Source organism: Amblyomma maculatum, chromosome 1, assembly GCF_055883805.1.
Source record: "Amblyomma maculatum isolate TAMU_Amacu chromosome 1, ASM5588380v1, whole genome shotgun sequence".
Classification (NCBI taxonomy): domain Eukaryota; kingdom Metazoa; phylum Arthropoda; class Arachnida; order Ixodida; family Ixodidae; genus Amblyomma; species Amblyomma maculatum.
In genome coordinates, this window is record NC_139344.1 from 272,614,407 (window position 1) to 272,635,979 (window position 21,573).

At 42.1% G+C, this 21,573-nt stretch overlaps 1 protein-coding gene across 1 annotated transcript in view; it reads right to left on the minus strand.

Moving 5' to 3' along the window:
• The window catches only part of Sec20 (vesicle transport protein Sec20), a 31,451-nt gene that overhangs the window by 5,888 nt on the left and 3,990 nt on the right, over positions 1–21,573 (minus strand). Inside the window, exons 3-5 of the mRNA XM_084591267.1 lie at positions 12,846–12,937; positions 12,663–12,761; positions 1,129–1,250 (exon numbers count right to left, since the gene is read on the minus strand). Of these exons, the coding sequence (XP_084447393.1) occupies positions 1,129–1,250; positions 12,663–12,761; positions 12,846–12,937 (313 nt within the window). The remainder of the gene's footprint in view (positions 1–1,128; positions 1,251–12,662; positions 12,762–12,845; positions 12,938–21,573) is intronic.

Genomic DNA, 21,573 nt, shown 5'->3' on the forward strand with positions numbered 1-21,573 from the left:
GGGGGTTATGGGGGATGAAGAATACAAACAAAAAATGCCCAACAACACGAAACCAAAGCCATGCCACAGAGTTAAGGCACAGATACACATTTCCTCTTGTGAAGGTGCAACTGATGGCACTTTTAAATTAGCTGCCTGTCCTATCTACTTTTAAATGCCTCCAATACTATATCCTGAGTGACTTATATAAAGCGGCTGTCAATAAGTACAGATCTCTTGAAATATTGAGCCTAGTGGACAACCTCCCCTAAAGCCACAGTCTGAAGTTAGTGCTTGTCTGTGTCTTCACTTGTCCTCGTTTTTCTTGTGTGCTTTAATTTTACAATTACAACTTCATGCCCTACAACAAAGGCAAAAATTATTTTGGTACAATATATAATTTGCAGAAGTTACAGCCCATAGGCATCACCAACAATGTGTGGGTACATACCAGATTTGTATCAACAAAGCACAGCTTAGTACAGTCCAAAACACTTCCTCTAATGTATGCTGTATCTTGTGCTCACTACAACTTTATTGATCAAAGATTTACACAAAAATCACTTGCAAAATTTGTTATTCACACAGCCTAATAATAAGATTTTGACATGGACAGTCTGTTACAGTGAGCTGTCCTGATTGTTTAGAACCTATATGCTCTTTTTTATACCTAAAATTATAGAAAAGCATAAATTATGTGTAATGTAAAGAGTTGTCATCTAGCAGTTCACTTAACACCACAAAAACATACATTTTGACAGCACACCATTAGTAAGACTCAATCATTGGGCATCATGAAAAACATGATAATCTGAAATGTTCGGAACTAACCACAGGCTGTGATACACTTCTCAGTGTAAAGCTCAGGCTTAGTCCAGACAACATGCTTAACTGAGAAACAATAGATTTTGATACAAACGCATTTCTTCTATTTCTGCATATATTAGTAAGACAATATAGTTGTGTTCAGCTTCAGGTCAGAAAACACAAAATGGCGGGGAAAAAAAAAAGCCTTAGTCACTAACGGCATAACATAAAAAAACAATCTCCAAGCAGGGGCAAAGAGTTGGTTTAAAAGCATAGTCACTTATCAATATTTGAACCTATTTTATAGTATAATAAAACAGCACAATAAAAAAGGTGACTCACCTAGCAAATCTAATGCATTCTCACTGTGCTTTACTTGGTCAGCCATCATCCTGCTGATGGAGAACAAGTTCTCTGTCATTCCAGACGTACTCCTCAGTAGTGTCTCTTTGTCTGCACGGCCCCTGAAAATGTATTTTATCAATTGCAATAGTGATATCCCAACAACAGAAAAAAAAAAAAAAAAGAGATAAAGAAATAGAGGATACTCATACAGCACAAGAAAAATAATAATAATAATTTCGGGGATGCTTAAGGCTGATTCACACGAAGGACCGTCAGTCCACGAACCGTGCATCATGTGTTCACGTCACTGCAAACTGATCTGCACTCCAATGCCATCAAGCAGACTCGGCGGACCAAAAAAGCAGGTGACGCACTGGACGAACTGAAGTGGCCAGACTACTTTAAAGCGATTGGCAATGCCAGGAAGCAGAAATTGGGAAGAAATGACATTTTGTCCGCGAGGAGCTCTGGCCTACTGACCACGTCCTATCCAACTTCCCCCACTCACCCCTCCACACCCCTATCTAGAACAACCAATGAACCACAGGGCGCGAGTGCAAAGGCCCATCTCCTTCTATTGTCCCATAACTGTGGAAGTCGCAAGCTACATGCCTGTGGTGAGGGAGTCCATTTCCAAGAGCCAAAATATTGATGCAATGACAATGAGAACACTGGCCTGGTTGCTACACCTAGCGCGTAGCTTCAAGGCCCGGTGCTAAGCCCCGCTGGAGAAAAGGCATTTGACATATCTCGCTTGACTGGTTTGCGGGCCAACAGCATGCCTCACATAGCAATGACACATGAGCGTGTAATGTGTAGCCCCTAGACCGACGCTCCAGCGTGTGAACCAGCCTTTAAATAGCCTTAAATGCTGATGCAACAACATTACCGTATAAATATTATGTCCTGTTCCTAAGTAATGGCCTTGATTATTAGTGGCAATTAATAGTGCTGATTAGTAGTACTGAGTAGGAATACTAATAGTCACCTTAATTTTAATGAAGCATTACTGAAATATATTGTGTGGTGGTTGCCAACTCTACAGAATGAGGAATTTACATAAGGCATATAGTCTATTGCACTGAATAAATGCCTCTCAATATACAAAGGGAGCGCACCTGGCTTGCAACTCAAAGGGCAGCGGTTAAATTCTTTTTGATCAATTTTCTTTTTCCTTTCAATGAAAGTGCTTTTATTACTTCACACATACTTCGTAATGCTGTTTAGCTGAAATTGCAACCCTGTGGAGGACATCACAACCATGCAGAACCCCCTGACAGACTACCTAACTACTCGACTACACTGTCACAGACCCCATCAACACTCAGCCACGTCACCTCAACCAGGACATTCCCTGATTGGCCAGGTTAAATGACATCACAAGGCTGCTTGACCTGGCCGAGCGCTGAGTGGCCAGCAAATGTGTGATGTCACGAGATTATGTGACCTCTCTCAACCAATGACTTTTCTCAAAATAGGCTGACAAATCTTCCGGAGAATGGCACCTTTAATGCCGTTGCTTTAAAATTCACAGAATGGTTACAAGTGTGTAACACGAATATCTAAAAGGACAAGAGACACCAAATTTTCGCTGTGCGTTCTGTCTATGGAATGATACATCGCACATGTAGATTGTACAAAAAAGCAGTACATAACTTTTAAATGAAATATTCCCCCCATGTAGCTTTGGGTTCAACTGCCAAAAGACAGCTGTGACATCACAGATGTGCTGTGGTTATGTGAGGCATACAAAAACTGCAGTATTTCAACTTTATTATCTCTGTACGTTTTGTGCAGGAAATCATTTATGACCGACGCCTTAATGTGTGTTTCATAAGAATTCCCTACTTACATTGTCACACACCCCAGTATTCCACCCTTGCTATTTCTATGCGTTCGGTAAGCACGAACAGGCTATCATCTAAGCACCTACCATTTTCAAACCCGTTCTGAAGTTCTCAAAGTATTTTATCATTTTCTACCCATGACTGCATTGACTGCATTTTTAATTTCACCACCTGCATTGCCAGCCTGTATGCAACAATTGTTATCGTAATTGGTTGGACAGATTTTATATGCATCCTCTCTCCTTCCCCTCTATAAATCAAATTCATTTTACTGTGCGGTCATCTGCCTAGAATTTGCTTATCCTTTATGACTGTTTCAAATGCTTTTAACATTTATTTGCTTCTTGGACCAAGTTCTTTAATCAGCTTGATTTAAATTTTGTCTAACCCTGCGGATGTGCATTGAGGAATGTGTTTTTGCCTTTCCAGTTTAGATTGGTCAGTTTTAAGCAGCTTTCTTCTCTCACAAAAGTGCTGCATAAGAAAAAAATTCTCAGTGATGAAACTGCCACAGGCGGGTATCTCAAAGAAATTGAATGAGACATGCAAGTAAAAGCACTAACAAGCAGGCAAATTGTCACATGGCCACATTGAACTGCCTTAAACTAAAAAAAAAGGTGGTCCTTATGTTTAAAGAGACATGCGTGGTATCACAAAGCAGTCCTAGAACAAAGAGAATTTAAGAAAGCTCGCAGTAAAGGAAGCCTTGAAGCTTGGAATAGATAGCCTCCCTAGTTTGCATTTTAAGCAAGCACTGAACGTAATGATTAAATGCAACTTAAAGAAATGTTTGCAACTGCAATGAACATTTAGAGCACACTTTTAAACCTAGTATTTCCATGTATGACGGGGAATGAATTATAACTGAGACCATATGAGACTGCAACTTTCGTAACAAGGTCAAGTGCCGTATGCAGTGCACACAAATTTGCTGGTTTCTTGTGTATTGTATGTGTTTTATTTTGCCTTAGCTACCTTTTGTCCTGTTCTACTGCTTGTAAACTGTTTTTCACAAATTTGGGCACGTGTCATGTCTGTAAAAATCTGTACGCAGCTATGTTCCGTCTCTGCTAGACCCATCCTACAACAATAAGAAATAAATAAACACCTCACCAACCTACAACTATGTTAACAACGTAAGATGGCACGGAGCAGACAGGGGTTCATAGGGTAGCACCAAGACTGTGGCACGATGCCACAGAAGAGCCCACAAAAAGCTGCTTGACAAAATTGTGCCAACACAGGAAAAAATGAAAGGGTCCCACTAAATCAACTGCTGCCAAATGCAGTGTGACCTTGGACGTCCCAACTTCCTTCGACTTGACAAACAAGCACAATGAACGCGCCGCATATTACATTAGACCTCTACAACACAATGGCTTTTTATTTAGCAAACACATTTTCAATAACGCATTCTTCTTTAATGTGTATTCTGCGCATATGAAAGCTGCAGAAAATTAGTTAAAGGCTCTTTTTTATTATACATTTCAAATGACCATTACCCAATGGGCTCCAACTTGCAAAAAATGCCCTTCATAAGTTGTGCGACACTCACTTCCCTTTTTTTGCCACTGAACTCTCTTAGATGACTCCTGCCCCATTAAAGGGCAACTCTGGTGGGTTTTTCATCATTTTTTGTTTTTGGTTGAATTACATTCCTCGGCACGTCCTGACTCTAACATAAAAAAACGTTTTTTGAAATTCCAATTAGAAGTATTTTTAAAAAGGAAAAACAGCAAATCGAAACTGAAACTGCTTTCACGGCCAGAAACGACGTCCCAGTTGACGAAATGGTGACGTCACGCTCAGTATGAGAAAAACACTCGTACGTGCGTTGGATGGGGAACATAAAGCATGGAAATCATGACGCAATGCATAAAATGTCTGAGGTAGTTCAATATAAGCCTCACAATTTCATAATCACACGGGAAGTGGACAGTAACGCCGGTATACTGTTTGTGACGTCAGAAACTCAGTGTTGCCTGATGAAATAGTCTCAATTTAAGCCATCAAAACGGCATATTTTAAAGTCGTGTTGCGCGCGAAAGGATTATCGTATGGCGCCCAAATTTTGTAGAACGCATCAGGACGGAGAGGAGACCCTACAGTAAAATTTTTACTAGAATATTCAAATGTCAAAGAACCTCCGGAGTTGACCTTTAAAGGGGTATGTGTATGTGGGACTAAAATCACACTTTCCAGCAGAAACAAAAAAGTGTTTTTTTTTATTATTATTATTGTTGTTTTGAATTGCACATGTATTAAAGAAACTTCTCACCAAGTTTGGTTGTTCTCTGCACAATAAAAAATTAAAATTAATTTTTTTGCGAGATGGAGTGCACTCACCACCGAAAGTGCCTATGATTTGAAAATGCAACCGCACAACAGGCAAGAAATTGAAAGCGGAGTGTATCCCCAAGTTAGAATGCTTGTTTTTTGTGTTCTCTAGCCTAAAAAGACCTGTTATCGAGGGAACTCCAGACAGCTAAAAAAAGAACGAAAGGAGAGGCAAATTTTGGGCTGTGGCAAAAGCAGATTAGCTGGTAAACCGAAATGAAGCTTGGATTCACTAAAACCCAGCACGTAACTTTGAACACTGTTTTCGCACCCCTGGGAGCCTGGCTAACCAATGTACTCAACAAGCTGGAGATAGATTATGGGGCTGAGACGAGGAGGCACGCCCAGAAAGCATTTCACGAGCGCAGACAAGAGTGCTGGAAAAAAAAAAGAAAAAGAGGCAACTCGAAGCAATCGCCACACAGCAGTGTCATGTTGAAAAGAATGGCCCAAGGTATGCATTAAGCCACTGATTTATTAACTTAGGCCCTAAATGTGAATAGCATGTTCTGAAATCCCAGAACTCGTTTTTCTCAGTTTGCACTTTATGCAAGAGCACAACCGTTAAGAAAACTACCATTTCCAAACTCTTTCGCCAAAAGCTGCTTTCAAGGTGGCTTCTGGACTAAAATTTTGTTGCCAACAAGACAAGGTACTTTTTAGATTCCTAATTATTCTCAAAGAAAAAAGTATAGAATATGTGACATATAAGGAGAAAAAAAAAAATGAAGTTCATTCTTAAAGTGCTCAGATTATTACAAAAGTGCCACAAAAAACCCGCAGTTAGCCCTATCCTGCACAATAAGCTATCTAGAGGTTACCTAAGCACAAAGGGTTAGTACACCTTCATAATTTTTGAAATTACAGTTTTCCTAAGCTGACACACTTACTCATTATGACAGCTACAACTTTTTTCTATTTGTGCTAAGTTGATATTGTGCTAAGTTGATGAAACTTAGAATATATTCTAATAAGAAGAAGATGAGCAATTCCAAAAATTTTATCGATATTGGTTTAACAGTTCAAAACTTGACCGTTTAGCCCTGCATCCCCCCTTAATTCAGAGCAGTTTAAAGTTCTCAAGTAACGGAGGGACCACATGAGTTTTTAAACACTGCATATCGGTCATAGCTGCTTAGTTTTTCCCTGCACTCTGGTATTTTTTTTTTTACTTCTGTGTTTTCTTTTTTTACTTCTGTGCCACTATTTCTTGAGCTCCTTGTGAATCAGTACACCACAGTAACACCAACAATTCCCTCCCCCAACACAGCCAGTACTCCCACCTGCCTTACTTCTTAAATATTATAAACAGGCAAGGTATTCTGACACAATTTTGTTCTCCAAAGCAAAACAAAAACAAGGATTGTCAGCACTGGCAAAAACATTAATATGAGCTTGCGAAGGTAAAATAGCATGTATGATACATAGACTACAAATCTACCAATAAGAAAAGCAATTCTCCATTTTTATTCAATAATAACAATCAAAAAGAATCGCTCATTATTTTAAGCCTACCATAAACACTAAAATCCACTATTTCCAATTCAAACTCACAAGGCCTTGTTTTTTGCACAAATCAATTGCCCAATAATGAAGTTGTTGCCGTCTAATGTTGATATTCAATACTGTTAGGATCAGTAAGAAAATTAAAGCATTAGTAACAGCTAGTATCAACAAATATCCATTAGGGGAAACATTAGAAAAGTCACAGACGAATTTTTTATTTCCTTTAAAGGGCCACAGTCCAACCTCCGGTTGAAAATATTTTCATCCACTGTGACTGTGAGGCTTCGCCCCAGAACACAAGGCCATAAAATTTTTTTTTTTAAAGAGTAATTATTAGTACCGCAGTTACGGCCACTGCAATCAACAAATTCTTTAGTATTTCGCACCTCACATTCCCTCTCAGATTTTTCACTCTCCTGTCTGGCAAGCCAAATTCCCCTTCCTACCCGATGTTTGGCAGGAGACGTACAGTGCAGTGTATGTACTGATCAGCTGTGCAAGCAAAGGAAAGGCTGTAGGAACTACACAGCCCAAAGAACGGTCTCGGAGTAGGGATTCCACATGCATGACAACGAAACGAGCAAGAGAGAAGCACGCGGCGAGCAGCTAACACAATTAGTGATCTCTGCGCACCCGTCACCCCTCAGTCAGAGAGACAGACCATAGATGCCGCCTTGGCTGTTGACGTCACCATCCAAGATCGGCGGCCAGAGTAGAATGCAAGGAACCTGGCTTTCGAATGGAAGCATGAGAGAGCTTTGATTTGTACTTTTACTGTCTTCCAGCGCACGCATCACTGTAGTATTTCGTGAAAATATCTCCAATACTTTATCGAAGCATTGGGCTTGTTTGTATAAGATGCCATACACTGAACAATGGCCTTTTAAGAGCAGGAGGGACAGATCCTGCTGCCATTTCCAGTCTTGAACCTGCCCTCCACCAAGCAACTTTGTGTTTGCGTAACGGCGTGTCACTGTATGGATGCTATGCTATCTATCCAGCAGTGCCGAAACATGGCATTCAGTATTCGCTACACGGTTGACGGATTATGGTTACTTCCATAGCTGATAAGATGTTTACTTGACATCTCAAACATAACATTAACTTTGATAACTGAAGGCACAAGTGAGCCCAATGAAGATGCTTTATTAGCTTTTAGATCTTCACATTTATCAGGGGATGAATAAAGGCACCATGCAGCTGTACAAAGCTGATTAGATTATGCAGTCTAAAGCACATTAAAGGTGCACAAAGAGTGGTCTGCAAAATTTTGTTTTGTGGTTTCCATGAATAGTTTCAGTCATAAATCAAGATCATAACATTAAAGATATACTTGTACTCTTTGCTTTCATAGCCAGTGATTTTATGCATAAATTCTTCACATTTCACTAAATGCAAACATTGTGCATGTCTTTTGTCTTCTAATACCTGGGGGATCTGACAGCTCAAGATTTCCAGTAGATGTCTTAAATAGCTCTTAAGTATCTGCTGCATGTCTTTTGTCCACACAGCCACCTTGGTAATGCTGAAACCACTGTGAATCAGCATAAGAGGCACACACCTCAATCTCCACGTTGCACTTAAGTGGACAGGGTAAGTGAAAATTCTAAAAAATATATATATATATATATATATATATATATATATATATATATATATATATATATATATATATATATATATTTTTTTTTTTCTAAATATGAAATTACATTCTTTTCTGCATCTTTTCCAATATGAAACTTCATCCTGCACAAATTTTACCAATATTAATAAGCGACCTGAAAGCAAAGTGACCAGTGACATGCCCTTCTTTATGCATGCTGTTTTTTTCCCCTTAACTTTCTTACAGCCTAAATGTACACAAAACATAAAATTCCCTGATTTTAGCTAAAAGACAACGCCATCTGGCAACAGTGTTATCGGCAGCTTTCACACTGTTTAAATTAATAATGAATAAGTACCAACTCGCTCAACAAAGTATCTTGGTTCACAACAAGAGTTTCCGTCGAAATAACTGCACGGACGAACCCAGAACCCAAATGAGTCGTTCAATAGCGTAGTGTGGAAGCGTGCTCCAGAAAATGTCTTTGTGGGCCTGAAGACATTGAAGATTGCCATAACCGATGCGGTCCAAATATTCAAAGCAGGCCTGGAAAGCTAAACGACAGGAAAAGAAGCGCAAAGCTGAGCAAGATGATGACTATGCAGCTGTCTCCTACTGCATAAAGGGTCAAAAATTGTTGGCTGAGTGAAACACTAGGGATTCAAGCTAGTTTACTTTAAACTAACTTTTCTCAAAACAAGAGTTTTCGTTACGTCGGTACTATAATTTTCAATATTACAAAAGATACCGCGCTGGTTTTTTTGGTGCATACTAAATGACTATATGGCAATATACTGAACCAAATTAAAGTGACAGGGTGAATAGTTTTTGTTTAATGATAAGAAAATGTCTGAAACGTCATCAAAAATTAGGTCTTCGAAAAAAGAAACGATAATAATTCACTTTTTTGCATAATAATATATTTTTGGTTCAGCAAACAGACGACAAACTACTGACCTCGGCGATATCTGTATTAGTTATGCCAAAAACCACATGGGAAGCATAGGGGTTACCCTGTCCCCTTAATAGTGCAAGTGCACTGCGAGAATAGCAAACATGCCATAACCCATAATACCAATCCTCCCCTTACTGGTCACTCTGGGCCAATGAAAATCTTCTAATCTGTGAAGACATCCAAAGTAACCTTTATTGGTGTTTTTGGATCTGACGTATATAATAGTTTGATAGAATCTCTACATACTCGTGGTTAAGAAAGCATGTCACCGAAACAAGCCCAATGCAAGAGCACTATGCACTATGTTTACAAGATTGTATTACTCCGCCGATGACACAGCGGCAAGCTGCCATGCAATTGCCGGAAACAAATGCTGTGCGTTGGGTGACTCCTCCTGCTTTCTGTGGCGAATTAAAAAGAAAGAAAGGTGGTAGTCAGGAGATTTTATCTGATTTCAACAGAAAAGCCCACCACACAGGGTAATAATTTGAAGTTTATAAGAATGCTCAGAGCATGCAGATCGAGTTTCTGCAATTAAAAGATGCTCTTGAAATTCTCCTCAGTGCACCTTTAAGATATATTTTAGAGCAGCAAATAAAAGAAAGGATGGTGAGGTCCCGAATTAGCCTAAATCTGGAGAAGGAACGCAGCAGATTAGTAAGAAAGAAACCCATCAACAAATTAGCGGTGAGGGGGAGGGCAGAAGAGTTCAGGATCTCGCTACAGAATAGGTTTTCAGCTCTAACTGAGGATGGCGACATTACCCTAGAGGCAAGGAACAATAATTTCAGAGCTATCATTACTGAGTGCGCGGTAGAAGTAGGCGGTAGGATAGTTAGAGAGGATACCGGCAAGCTGTCTAAGGCGACGAAAGATTTGATTAAGAAACGCCAGAGTATGAAAGCTTCCAATCCAACAGACCAGATCTAATTGGCCGAGATATCAAAGCTAATCAATAAGCGCAAGGTGGCCGATATAAGGAAGTATAACATGGAGAAAATTGAGCATGCTGTAAAGAACGGGGGAAGCCTTAAAGCGGTAAAGAAGAAATTGGGCATAGGCAAAAACCAGATGTATGCGATAAGGGACAAGGCGGGCAACGTCATCACTAATATGGAAAAGATAGTCAAAGTAGCCGAGGAGTTCTATACAGATCTCTACAGTAGCCAAAGTAGTCAGGACCGTAATGAGATTGCCGGTAGGGAAAAACAGTCAGACGTTCCACCAGTGACGAAGGACGAGGTCAAGAAAGCACTAGAAACTATGAAAAGGGGGAAATCAGCTGGAGAGGATCAGATAACTACAGATTTGCTGAAGGATGGGGGGGATATCGTGCTAGAAAAACTGGCCACCCTGTATACGCAGTGCCTGGTGTCATCGACGGTACCGGAACCATGGAAGAATGCAAACATTATCCTCATTCACAAGAAAGGGGACTCTAAGGACCTTAAAAATTACAGACCAATCAGCTTACTGTCTGTTACGTATAAGGTATTTACTAAGGTAATCGCTAATAGAATCAGGACAACCTTAGACTGCAATCAAGCAAAGGATCAAGCAGGGTTTCGGAAACGGTACTCTACTATCGATCATATCCATACCATCAATCAGGTGATAGAAAAATGCTCGGAATATAACCAGCCCTTATACATAGCATTCATTGATTACGAAAAAGCATTCGACTCAGTTGAAACCTCGGCGGTGATGCAGGCATTGCGAAATCAGGGGGTAGACGAGCCGTACGTGAAAGTGCTGGAAGATATATATAGTGGCTGCACAGCAACCATAGTTCTGCATAAAGAAAGTAACAAAATTCCCATAAAGAAAGGTGTTAGGCAAGGAGACACAATCTCCCCAGTACTATTCACAGCTTGTTTAGAGGAAGTATTCAGAGACTTGGAATGGGAGCAGTTAGGGATAAGGGTAGATGGAAAACACCTCAGTAATCTGCGATTTGCTGATGACATTGCCTTGCTAAGCAACTCGGGGGATGAACTGCAAATAATGATTGATGACCTAGACAGGAAAAGTAGAAAGATAGGCTTGAAAATCAATATGCAGAAGACTAAGGTAATGTTCAACAGCCTCAGGAAGGAACAGCAGTTTACATTAGGTAGCGAAATACTGGAAGTAGTAAGCGAATATGTCTACTTAGGACAGGTAGTAACCGCAGATCCGAACCACGAAAAGGAAATAACAAGAAGAATACGATTGGGATGGAGCGCATTTGGCAAGCACTCGCAGATTATGACTAGCAGCTTACCGGTATCGCTCAAGAGGAAAGTATACAACAGTTGCATCTTGCCTGTACTCACCTATGGGGCTGAAACGTGGAGGCTAACCAAGAGAGTTCTACTTAAGTTGAGGACAACCCAGAGGGCTATGGAACGAAAAATGGTAGGGGTGACATTAAGAGATAGAAAGCGTGCAGAGTGGGTCAGAAAAATAACTCAAGTTACCGACATTCTAGTAGAAATTAAGAAGAAGAAATGGACATGGGCAGGACATGTAGTGCGAAGAGAGGATAACCGATGGTTGCTGAGAGTAACAAACTGGATTCCAAGGGAAGGAAAGCGTAGCAGGGGGCGGCAGAAAGTTAGGTGGGCGGATAAGATTAAGAAGTTCGCAGGGGTCAAGTGGATGCAGCTAGCACAGAACCGGGTTAAGTGGAGAAATATGGGAGAGGCCTTCGCCCTGCAGTGGGTATAATCAGGCTGATGATGATGATGATGATGATGATGATGATAAAAGAAAGAACTGAGGCAAGAAAAGAAGAGGCACCAGCATAAAACAAGAACACAAACAGGAAAATTACCTGACCTGCATACACGCTGATTCAGAGTTTTTCAGCGTAGCCAAGATGGCTGTCGGGATAGTGGACAAAAGATATGCAGCAGATGGCAAAGAGCTATTTTGAGACACCTAATGCAAAAACTTTCGAGCTGTCAGATTCCCCAAGAATTCGAAGACGAAAAAGACGTGCACTACATTTGAAGTTAGTGAAATGTAGATTAAAATTACTACGTCTGGTCAATGGTAGCCACGCCTCCTTTTATCGCACTGTACTTAGAGGAGAGACTAAATTTATCAACACTCTTCATCTCTACATTGACACTTACTGGTGCAAGCACACTGCAGGAGTAGCAAATGCGCCATAACGCATAACACCTATCTTCTCCTATACTGGTCACTCTTGGATCAGGAGTTCAACACAATATGACTACAATCAGCTAGGTAGACTCACAAATAATGCTCTTTAGCACACAATGTGGAGACGCGTTACCTCTGCTTGACATGTCCTCCAGAAAGGAGGCGCTCCCTGTACTGCTCATCAATGCTCTTTTCAACCACAAGGTTTGCCTTGCGCAGTGCATTGATGTTGCTGAAAAGACAATGCATCGTGTGATCCAACTGCTACCCTTGTAAGGCAATGAGAAATGTAGGCAAGGAATAAAAAAGGGCTCACAGTTTCATTCCCACCACACAGTCATCAACTTTGCGCAACAACCGCTCCTTGTCCTCAGTTTTGTCCTGTTCTATTGCAAATGCCTTCAATGCCTTGAATATAAAACACAAAACACAAAGAGTGAATGCACTTTTCTTTGCATTTGAAAATAACTAAGCAATTTCTTTTTTTTACGTCAGTGACCATAAAGAGGCCGAAAAACATTAATGGGTTAATGTAGTTACAGCTATTAACTTTTCTTCAGTATTACTGTAGGCTCATATGCGTGGGTCTCAGCAGCAGAAAATGACAAAATGCTGTATATCAAGCACTATAAGTATGTGGACCATGCAAGACTGGTATAGACAAGCGTCAGCCCGTGACGTAAGTGGAGATGCGGCGGCTCTGGCAACAGCAGTGACTTTCGGGGTGTAGGCAAAACCCCGCGCCATCTGCATTGGATGCGCGGCGCTTGCTGTGTCTTCGAGCATAATTCCTAATATTCCTGCAAGCTATGGTGCGGTTGGTTGCACCATGAGGCACAAAAAAAGAAATTGGCACTTGTTTCCAGATGTTACTCGTGGTCAGATAATGATAAAAGCCAAAGGAAGCAGCGTTAAGCGCGACAAGTAGACCCTTCGGCGATGAATTGCCTTCGAGGCTAACGTGCGTTGCACTTGTGCATTGAAACTTGACCAAATTGTTTGCAACTTTAATTTTCATGGTTGCTTTTTCACCACACGACGAAAAGCGCAATAGCAAATGCCTGCAGCTCATGCATGTTTTGTTGTATAATCATAAGAAATTTTGACGGATATTCCATGTGCCTATGATCTTAATTGAAGGCAGGAATGCCGCACTGTGACACTGTCACATCCCATTCACCTGCAGAACTGCCTATGTATATGTTCGTACAGAAAAGGACATAAAAGCTGCTGAGAAGGTAACTGCAGTCACCTTGAGCGGTCACTCCAAAGCGATATTGCAGAAACGGCCGGAACTTGTGAAGTAGCTTTTCTCTGTTTTCACTTTCGCGTAACTGCAGTTACCTTGAGCGGTCACTCCAGCGCGATATTGCAGAAACGGCTGGAACTTATGAAGTAGCTTTTCTCTGTTTTCACTTTCGCAAGTTTTAACGAGTGACTCTTCATCACCGGGCCTAGGAAGCGAGTAAACATAGTTAGATTCCTGGCAAAATCATGCAGCATTATTTCTCCGATTATTAAATTTTCTTTTGAAGCTTATTAAGAACCTGACAAACAAATTAAATATCCATGTACAACCTAGCTCTGATCGAGCAGGATATTTAAGTATGGTATATATGGCATATGGAGTTTAATGTCCCAAAGTGGATTCGGCTATGAGGGGTGCAAAATAAGCAGAATAAGATGACGCGCATTTTAATAAAAATGTTCCAAGTATGTTAAAAAAGGTGAGCAGATGCTCAAATTTCGCTGCAAGCGATCATGGAGAATGTTGCATTTGAGCTCATGCACCTCTCCTGTACACCAAAGAGAACAAAATGAGAGCATTCTTAAAAGCTTTCATGTATATATTAACCTATGAATGACCTTTACATGTCAGCACGATGAAACAGATGTGAAATGTCTTTTTTTATCGAGCAGGATAGAACAATTTGGCAGCATACTATATAGGCGAATGTTACAAAGAACTAAAAGATTGAGTTCTTCATATTCGATGAAATTCTGTCTCTTAAGTTGCAGGTACAGTGAGTTAGAAATATGATTTCTAGTTCCCTATAGTTGCCTGTAATACTGTTCTTAGAGTGAAGGTGCTTGGAGCTGCAGAAAGCCCATCAAAAAAGTCGTCACATGAAAACACTTCCAGGCATTCATATCGTTGTCCTCCTTTCATGCACTAGCAATAGGCCCAGGAGTTGAACAATGTTGACTAGTTTTTCTATACATCGCGCACGCTCGTTTTCATTTAACTTAATCAGTCACTATACCGCTCACCGTAGTGCTGTGTGCTGTTGAGGCCACGGAGAAGGAAGCCAATGCAGCTTGATGATGATGATGGACTGATTTTTTATGGCGCAAGGGCATCTTTGGCCAAAGAGCGCCAAAACACAAGGTGAAGTGACAACTGAATTTAATAAAATGTCCGAGGTGAGGTGTTTAATGAAGTACTTAAATATGATGGTGTATAGGGCCTAAAAGTTTTTCCGGAGTGTGTAGACTAAAAGCAGTGGTGTATAGGGCCTAAAAACATTGAGTTAAGGTGTTTAGTGGTCTGAGTAAAAATGAAAGGGTGAGATGTACGTGTTAAAAGAATAAGTTGCCTCAGCAACAATTTCTTTAAAAGAAAGCCATTTAATTAAAAGAAATGGTCTGACGCCCATGTTGATAAATCATTCCGTATAAAAAGCCTACTTTTAATAAATATTTAAAAAGTCTTTCTAAAGGAAACATTGGATGATCGCCAAGAAAGATGGATGGATGAGGCGGTATTTGTTTCGTGTATAATTCAGGAAAGTGACGTCTCCTATGCTGTTCAAGTCTTTGACATTCAATTAAAATATGAAGTACTGTGAGCCGGCAACCGCATCTCGAACAACGTGGTGCAGGAGAGTTCGTTAAAAGGTATGAATGTGTTGTGTATGTGTCACCTATTCTCATCCTGCACAGAGCTACTTCTTTGAATCTGTTTTGTTTTTCTGTAGTGTATCTGCCTATCCTTGGTTTTATTGTGTGTAGTTTATTCTCCGTTGCCATGTCCCACTCCTCTTGCCATTGTTGTCTGATCGTGTTTTTGATGTGTGGCTTGAGATCCTGATATGATACGTTGTCAGTGTCTGTAGTGTTTCGAAGGGCAGCTGATGCAGCAAGCCTATCAGCTGCCTCATTTCCTGGTATACAGCGGTGGCCTGGCACCCAACACAGTGTAATATTAAGTTCTAGTTTATGGGCAGACATAAGGGAGTTATAAAGGGAATTCAGGACTGGGTTCTTATTATGCCACTTTCGAAAGGATGACATTGCCTTGCTAAGCAACTCGGGGGATGAACTGCAAATAATGATTGATGACCTAGACAGGAAAAGTAGAAAGGTAGGCTTGAAAATCAATATGCAGAAGACTAAGGTAATGTTCTTGAAAATCAATATGCAGAAGACTAAGGTAATGTTCAACAGCCTCGGGAAGGAACAGCAGTTTACATTAAGTAGCGAAATACTGGAAGTAGTAGGCGAATATGTCTACTTAGGACAGGTAGTAACCGCAGATCCGGACCACGAAAAGGAAATAACAAGAAGAATACGATTGGGATGGAGCGCATTTGGCAAGCACTCGCAGATTATGACCAGCAGCTTACCGGTATCGCTCAAGAGGAAAGTATACAACAGTTGCATCTTGCCTGTACTCACCTATGGGGCTGAAACGTGGAGGCTAACCAAGAGAGTTCTACTTAAGTTGAGGACAACCCAGAGGGCTATGGAACGAAAAATGTTAGGGGTAACATTAAGAGATAGAAAGCGTGCAGAGTGGGTCAGAGAAATAACTCAAGTTACCGACATTCTAGTAGAAATTAAGAAGAAGAAATGGACATGGGCAGGAGATGTAGTGCGAAGAGAGGATAACCGATGGTCGCTGAGGGTAACAAACTGGATTCCAAGGGAAGGAAAGCGTAGCAGGGGGCAGCAGAAAGTTAGGTGGGCGGATGAGATTAAGAAGTTCGCAGGGGTCAAGTGGATGCAGCTAGCACAGAACCGGGTTAAGTGGAGAAATATGGGAGAGGCCTTCGCCCTGCAGTGGGTATAATCAGGCTGATGATGATGATGATGATGAAAGGATAGGGACATTAAAACACTGAGGGAGTCTGTGTAGATGATCGATGTCTGTATTTTCTTTTCTATGATGTGTCTCACGGCTAGCAGGATTCCATGGCATTCAGCGGTAAATATACTTGTATGTCTGTTCAGTGTTTTTGAAAGTGAAAAGTGTGGTCCATGTGCTGCACAGGACACTTGAGCAGACTTCGAAGCATCGGTGTAATATTCATCACAAGTGTACTTCGCCTGAAGTAACATGAAGTGCCGCTGTATGGCAATAGAGGATGCGTGCTTCCCCACTGCAAGAAACGACAGGTCACAATTAACAGCATGCATTTCCCAAGGGGCAATTAAGTCTTTTGGTGAAGTTGTATGAAGGCTGGTAATCGGAACGTCCAGTTCTTCAATATGCGTGGCAACTCTGACTGGATATGGCGGTGTTAGAGATGATTTTCTTGAGAAGAGTGCTGTGCTAGTTTTGTCAAGCAGGAGCCGGCGACATGGATGGTTCAGTTGGCATAGTACCTTCATGACATAAGTTACACAAGTAAATTCTCTCCTTCGTTGCAGTGACCATCGGTTCGCCTCGACATAAAGGCTAGCAATTGGGCTAGTTCGAAAAGCGCCCGTAGCGAGGCGAAGGCCGAGGTGGTGCACGGGATCGAGTAATTTTAGAGCAGAGGATGATGCTGACCCATAGACCATCGAGCCATAGTCTATGCATGATAGAACTACACTATTCAGAAGGCTCAGAAGGCAGTCGCGATCTGTACCCCATGACCGGTGAGAGAGAATTTTTAGCAGATTTATTGCTTTGAGACACTTCAGTCGCAACTGTTTTATGTGGGCAATGAAGGAAAGTTTTTCGTCAACAACTACGCCAAGAAATTTATGTTCCTTTTTAAAGGCAAGGCTCTGACCATTCAGTGTAATGTTGGGGTCAGGTCTGACGCCACGCTGCTTAGAGAAAAGTACACAAACACTTTTTTCAGAGTTAAATTTAAACCCATTGTCATCAGCCCACCTGGACAGTTTGTTAACACCTAGCTGAATCTTTCTTTCACAGATGGCCAAGTTGCAAGATTTGAAGCTTATCTGGATATCATCAACATATACAGAGTAAGAAATGGTTTTTGGCAACACACTTTTTAAAGAGTTCATTTTGACTATGAAAAGTGTGCAACTGAGAACACCACCTTGAGGGACACCATTTTCCTGTATGTACTGCTTTGAGTATGCATTGCCAACACGAACTTTGAAGGCCCGCTCAGACAAGTAACTTCGAATTGTATTCAACATGTTCCCTGTGATGCCAAGAGAGAAGAGGTCGCGGATGATACCATAGCGCCAAGTGGTATCATATGCTTTTTCAAGATCGAAAAAGACAGATAAACAATGCTGTTTATGTACAAAAGCATCCCTTGCATAAGACTCGTATGCAATGAGCTGATCAGCAGTTGACCGCCCAGCTCTAAAACCAGCTTGGTTTGGATGAAGAAGATCATTGTATTCAAGGAAATGTAGGAGGCGGCGTTTTACCATTTTTTCAAAAAGCTTGCATAAGCAGCTGGTTAGAGCAATAGGCCGATAACTGGCAGCTAGAGTGGGTTCTTTTCCGGGTTTTAATATTGGGATAATGATCGCTTCCTTCCATGCTTTAGGAAAGCGTCCTGTGGCCCATATTTTATTATACAGGCAAAGTAGGGTTTCAAGCGTGCCGTATGCAGGTGTTTGAGCATTCCATATGTGACCCTGTCAGGACCTGGTGCTGTTCCCACATGTGCCAAGTGCAATCTTCAGCTCCTGCATGGTGAAAGGGCTATTGTACCCTCCTGTGCATGGTCTTTTATCACATATAGGCTTCCTCTCCTCAGTTACCTTGTGCCGCAGAAAAGAATCAGTATAGTGCGCTGAGCTGAATACATATTCGAAGTGTTGCCCTAGTGTGTCTGCTTGGTGTTCAAGAGAGTCGCCACTAGTGCTGACAAGGGGTGTTGGGAGAGTGTTATTTCCTTTGAGTGCTCTTATTCTGTTGTATACTTTGTGAGCATCAGAATAAGAGTTCACAGAAGAAAGGAATGATGACCAGCTTTCTCGCTTGGAGATGCATCGAACACATTTGCCATTTGCCTTTGCACGCTTAAATTCTATTAGGTTTTCAGCCGTGGGGTATCGGCGTAACTTCGACCATGCCTTGTTTTGTGTTTCACGGGCAGTTTTACATTCTGCATTCCACCACGACCTTCGTTTGTTTCGTGGCTTACTTGATGTTTGTGGAATGTGTTTTTCTGCGGCATCTATAATGTGCAGCGTGATCAAGAGTTGAGATTCGTCAACGCCTAAGCCAGTAACTGATGAACAGGGCAGAGCTGAGTGTTCCCTGAACATCTCCCAGTTGGCCACATATTCTTTAAATTTCCTGGGACTAGATGCATTTACATTTTTATTACCTGTGTACTTCACAGAGATGGGAAAATGGTCGCTTCCATATAGATTGTCAATAACAACCCACTCTGTGGCTGCCAAGAGCATCGGAGAGCCAATGGCTAAGTCAATGGCTGTGTACGTATTATGAGCTGAGCTGTAGTATGTTGGCTGTTTTGAGTTGAGTAAACATGATCCTGAGGACAACAAGAACTTTTCAATTAGTGCACCTCGGAAGTCCGTTCTTGTACATCCCCATAATGGGTGGTGGGCATTAAAGTCTCCGACCAGCAGCCATGGTTCTGGGAGTTGGTCAATCAGCTTTTCAAAATTTTTGTTGCATAGTCTATGATCTGGCGGAATATACAGTGAACATACCGTTGTTATTTTACCGAATATTAATGCTTGTATTGCCACTGCCTCTAAGTCTGTGTTAATCGGGATGTTTCGACAAGCGATTGACTTTTGTGTTATAATGGCAACGCCACCAGAGGGGTGAGTACTGCCTTGCCTATCTTTCCTGAATATATGATACTGCTTGAGAAAACTTGTGTCTGTTGGTTTCAGATGCGTTTCTAGCAGACAAACTATGTTTGGTTGGTGTTCGGCGAGGATTTCATATACGTCATCCAGATTTTTTAGGAGTCCTCGACAGTTCCAATAAATGATGCTCTCGGTAGCCATTTTGGTAGGTGTGGAAAGAATATAGAGTAGGGTTAGGACTCGCCGCCCTTATCAGGAGGCTTAACTGGTGTATGTTTTTTTGATTTGAGGCGGTCCAGCAGGCCCCGCCTCTCATTGGCGGACTCCCTAGGCGCCGCTGACGCTGCGGAGTCCGTGCTCACCTCCATCGCCTCTGGTGAAGGCATGGAGGCAGGAGGTTTTTCAAGAGGAACAAAGTCCCTCTCAGATGTCTTTGGTGTCCCGGACGTCTGGGAGAAAGTGACCTCCGAGATTGCAAAGATTGGTGCAGCCGGTGGCTGCTTAGTGAGGAGCCGTGGTGGGAGCACGTCAGCAGCATTGCACTGCGTGCCCACCGTTGCTAGACGCGGCCTGGCCCCTCTGCGGGCTGCGTTAGCATAGGGAGCGGAGGAAAGCATTCTGTGCTTTTTTCGGGCCTCTCCGTATGTTATCTTCTCAGTTATCTCTATATTGATTACTTCTTTTTCGGCCTGAAAGGCTGCACAGGACCGTGAGTATGCAGGGTGGGTGCCCTCACAGTTCACACATTTGTAGTCAGTTGCACTGCATTTATCGGTTGCATGGTCATGTGCGCTGCATTTTGCACAGGTCAGGCGTCCTCGACATGTCTGGCTACCATGTCCGTACCGCTGACACTTGAAGCACCTGCGGGGGCTTGGTATGTACGGGCTAACTTTGCATCGGATAAATTCCACATTGACAAATTCAGGAAGTGTGCTCCGGTTGAAGGTGAGAACAATATGTTTCGTTTTTATTTCTTTGTTCTTTTGCCTGATTGTTATTCTTCGTACTGCTGTTACACCTTGATTCTGTAGGCCCTCAAGGAGATCTGATTCTGTTTCGTTTAGGAGGTCTCGCTCAGAGACAACTCCCTGGCAGCTGTTAAGACTGCGGTGGGGTGATACCTAAACGTCAAGGTGAGCAAACGTTTTTGTTATGAGAAGGTTGTCAGATTGACTTTTGTCTGATACCTCTATTAGCAGGTCACCAGATCCTAGTTTTTTCGCTTTGTAGTTTGCCCCAATGATGGCCTTCAGAGAGTTGGCAATCAGAAAGACTGACAGTTCATTTACTGGTTGAGATTCGGTTACAGAGCGCAAGACAAGAAATTTTGGAAAGTTCTCAGTTGGTGTACTGATTTTTTGCGTCACTTCAGTGCGACTCCTTTTCGGGGGTCGATCAGGTTTTTTTAAAGGTAGTTTTTCCATGCGGTATGGATTGTTTTAAGGGGTCCTAATATATGTCGCCTCTGGTTCACCCTTTAACGCAGAGGAAGGTCCCGGAGCCCCTCGCCTGGTGGACAGGCGAGGAGCCCATCGGCCGAGGCTTGACCATGGCCTCGACCGCCACCGTTCAAGGTTTCTTCCCTTCACCTCTCAACCTATCGCCACGGTACGGATTACAGCTTCGGTATGGGGGCTCAGGGTCCGTGGTGGCACCAAGCACCAACACCTAGTTTACACAAGGTGCCCTTGCGGGAAGCCAATGCAGCTTTTAGGCGGGTAATTCCAGCAGTAATTGGCTGCAAAAGTGCTGAACTACTCTCCAGGCATAAGCCAAACTATTTCTATGCACAAGCAAAGCTTACGCTTCAGAATATTCACACGCACAAACTGGCTTCGAAGGCAGCATCGCTTGGCGCAGTGTATGCACACTACATTTTTGCCTACACCCCATGTCGCTATAAAGCCCCTCTATCTTGAAAAGTAGCGAAAATGTGAGATCTTTGCTGCCTTCTCCCTTGCCCAGCGTCTTCCTCCTCACTCTCCTACGCTTCCCCCCTCGAACAGAAAGGGGAGCCGGTTTTTGTGCTCTCTCGTTGGCTGCCGAGCACC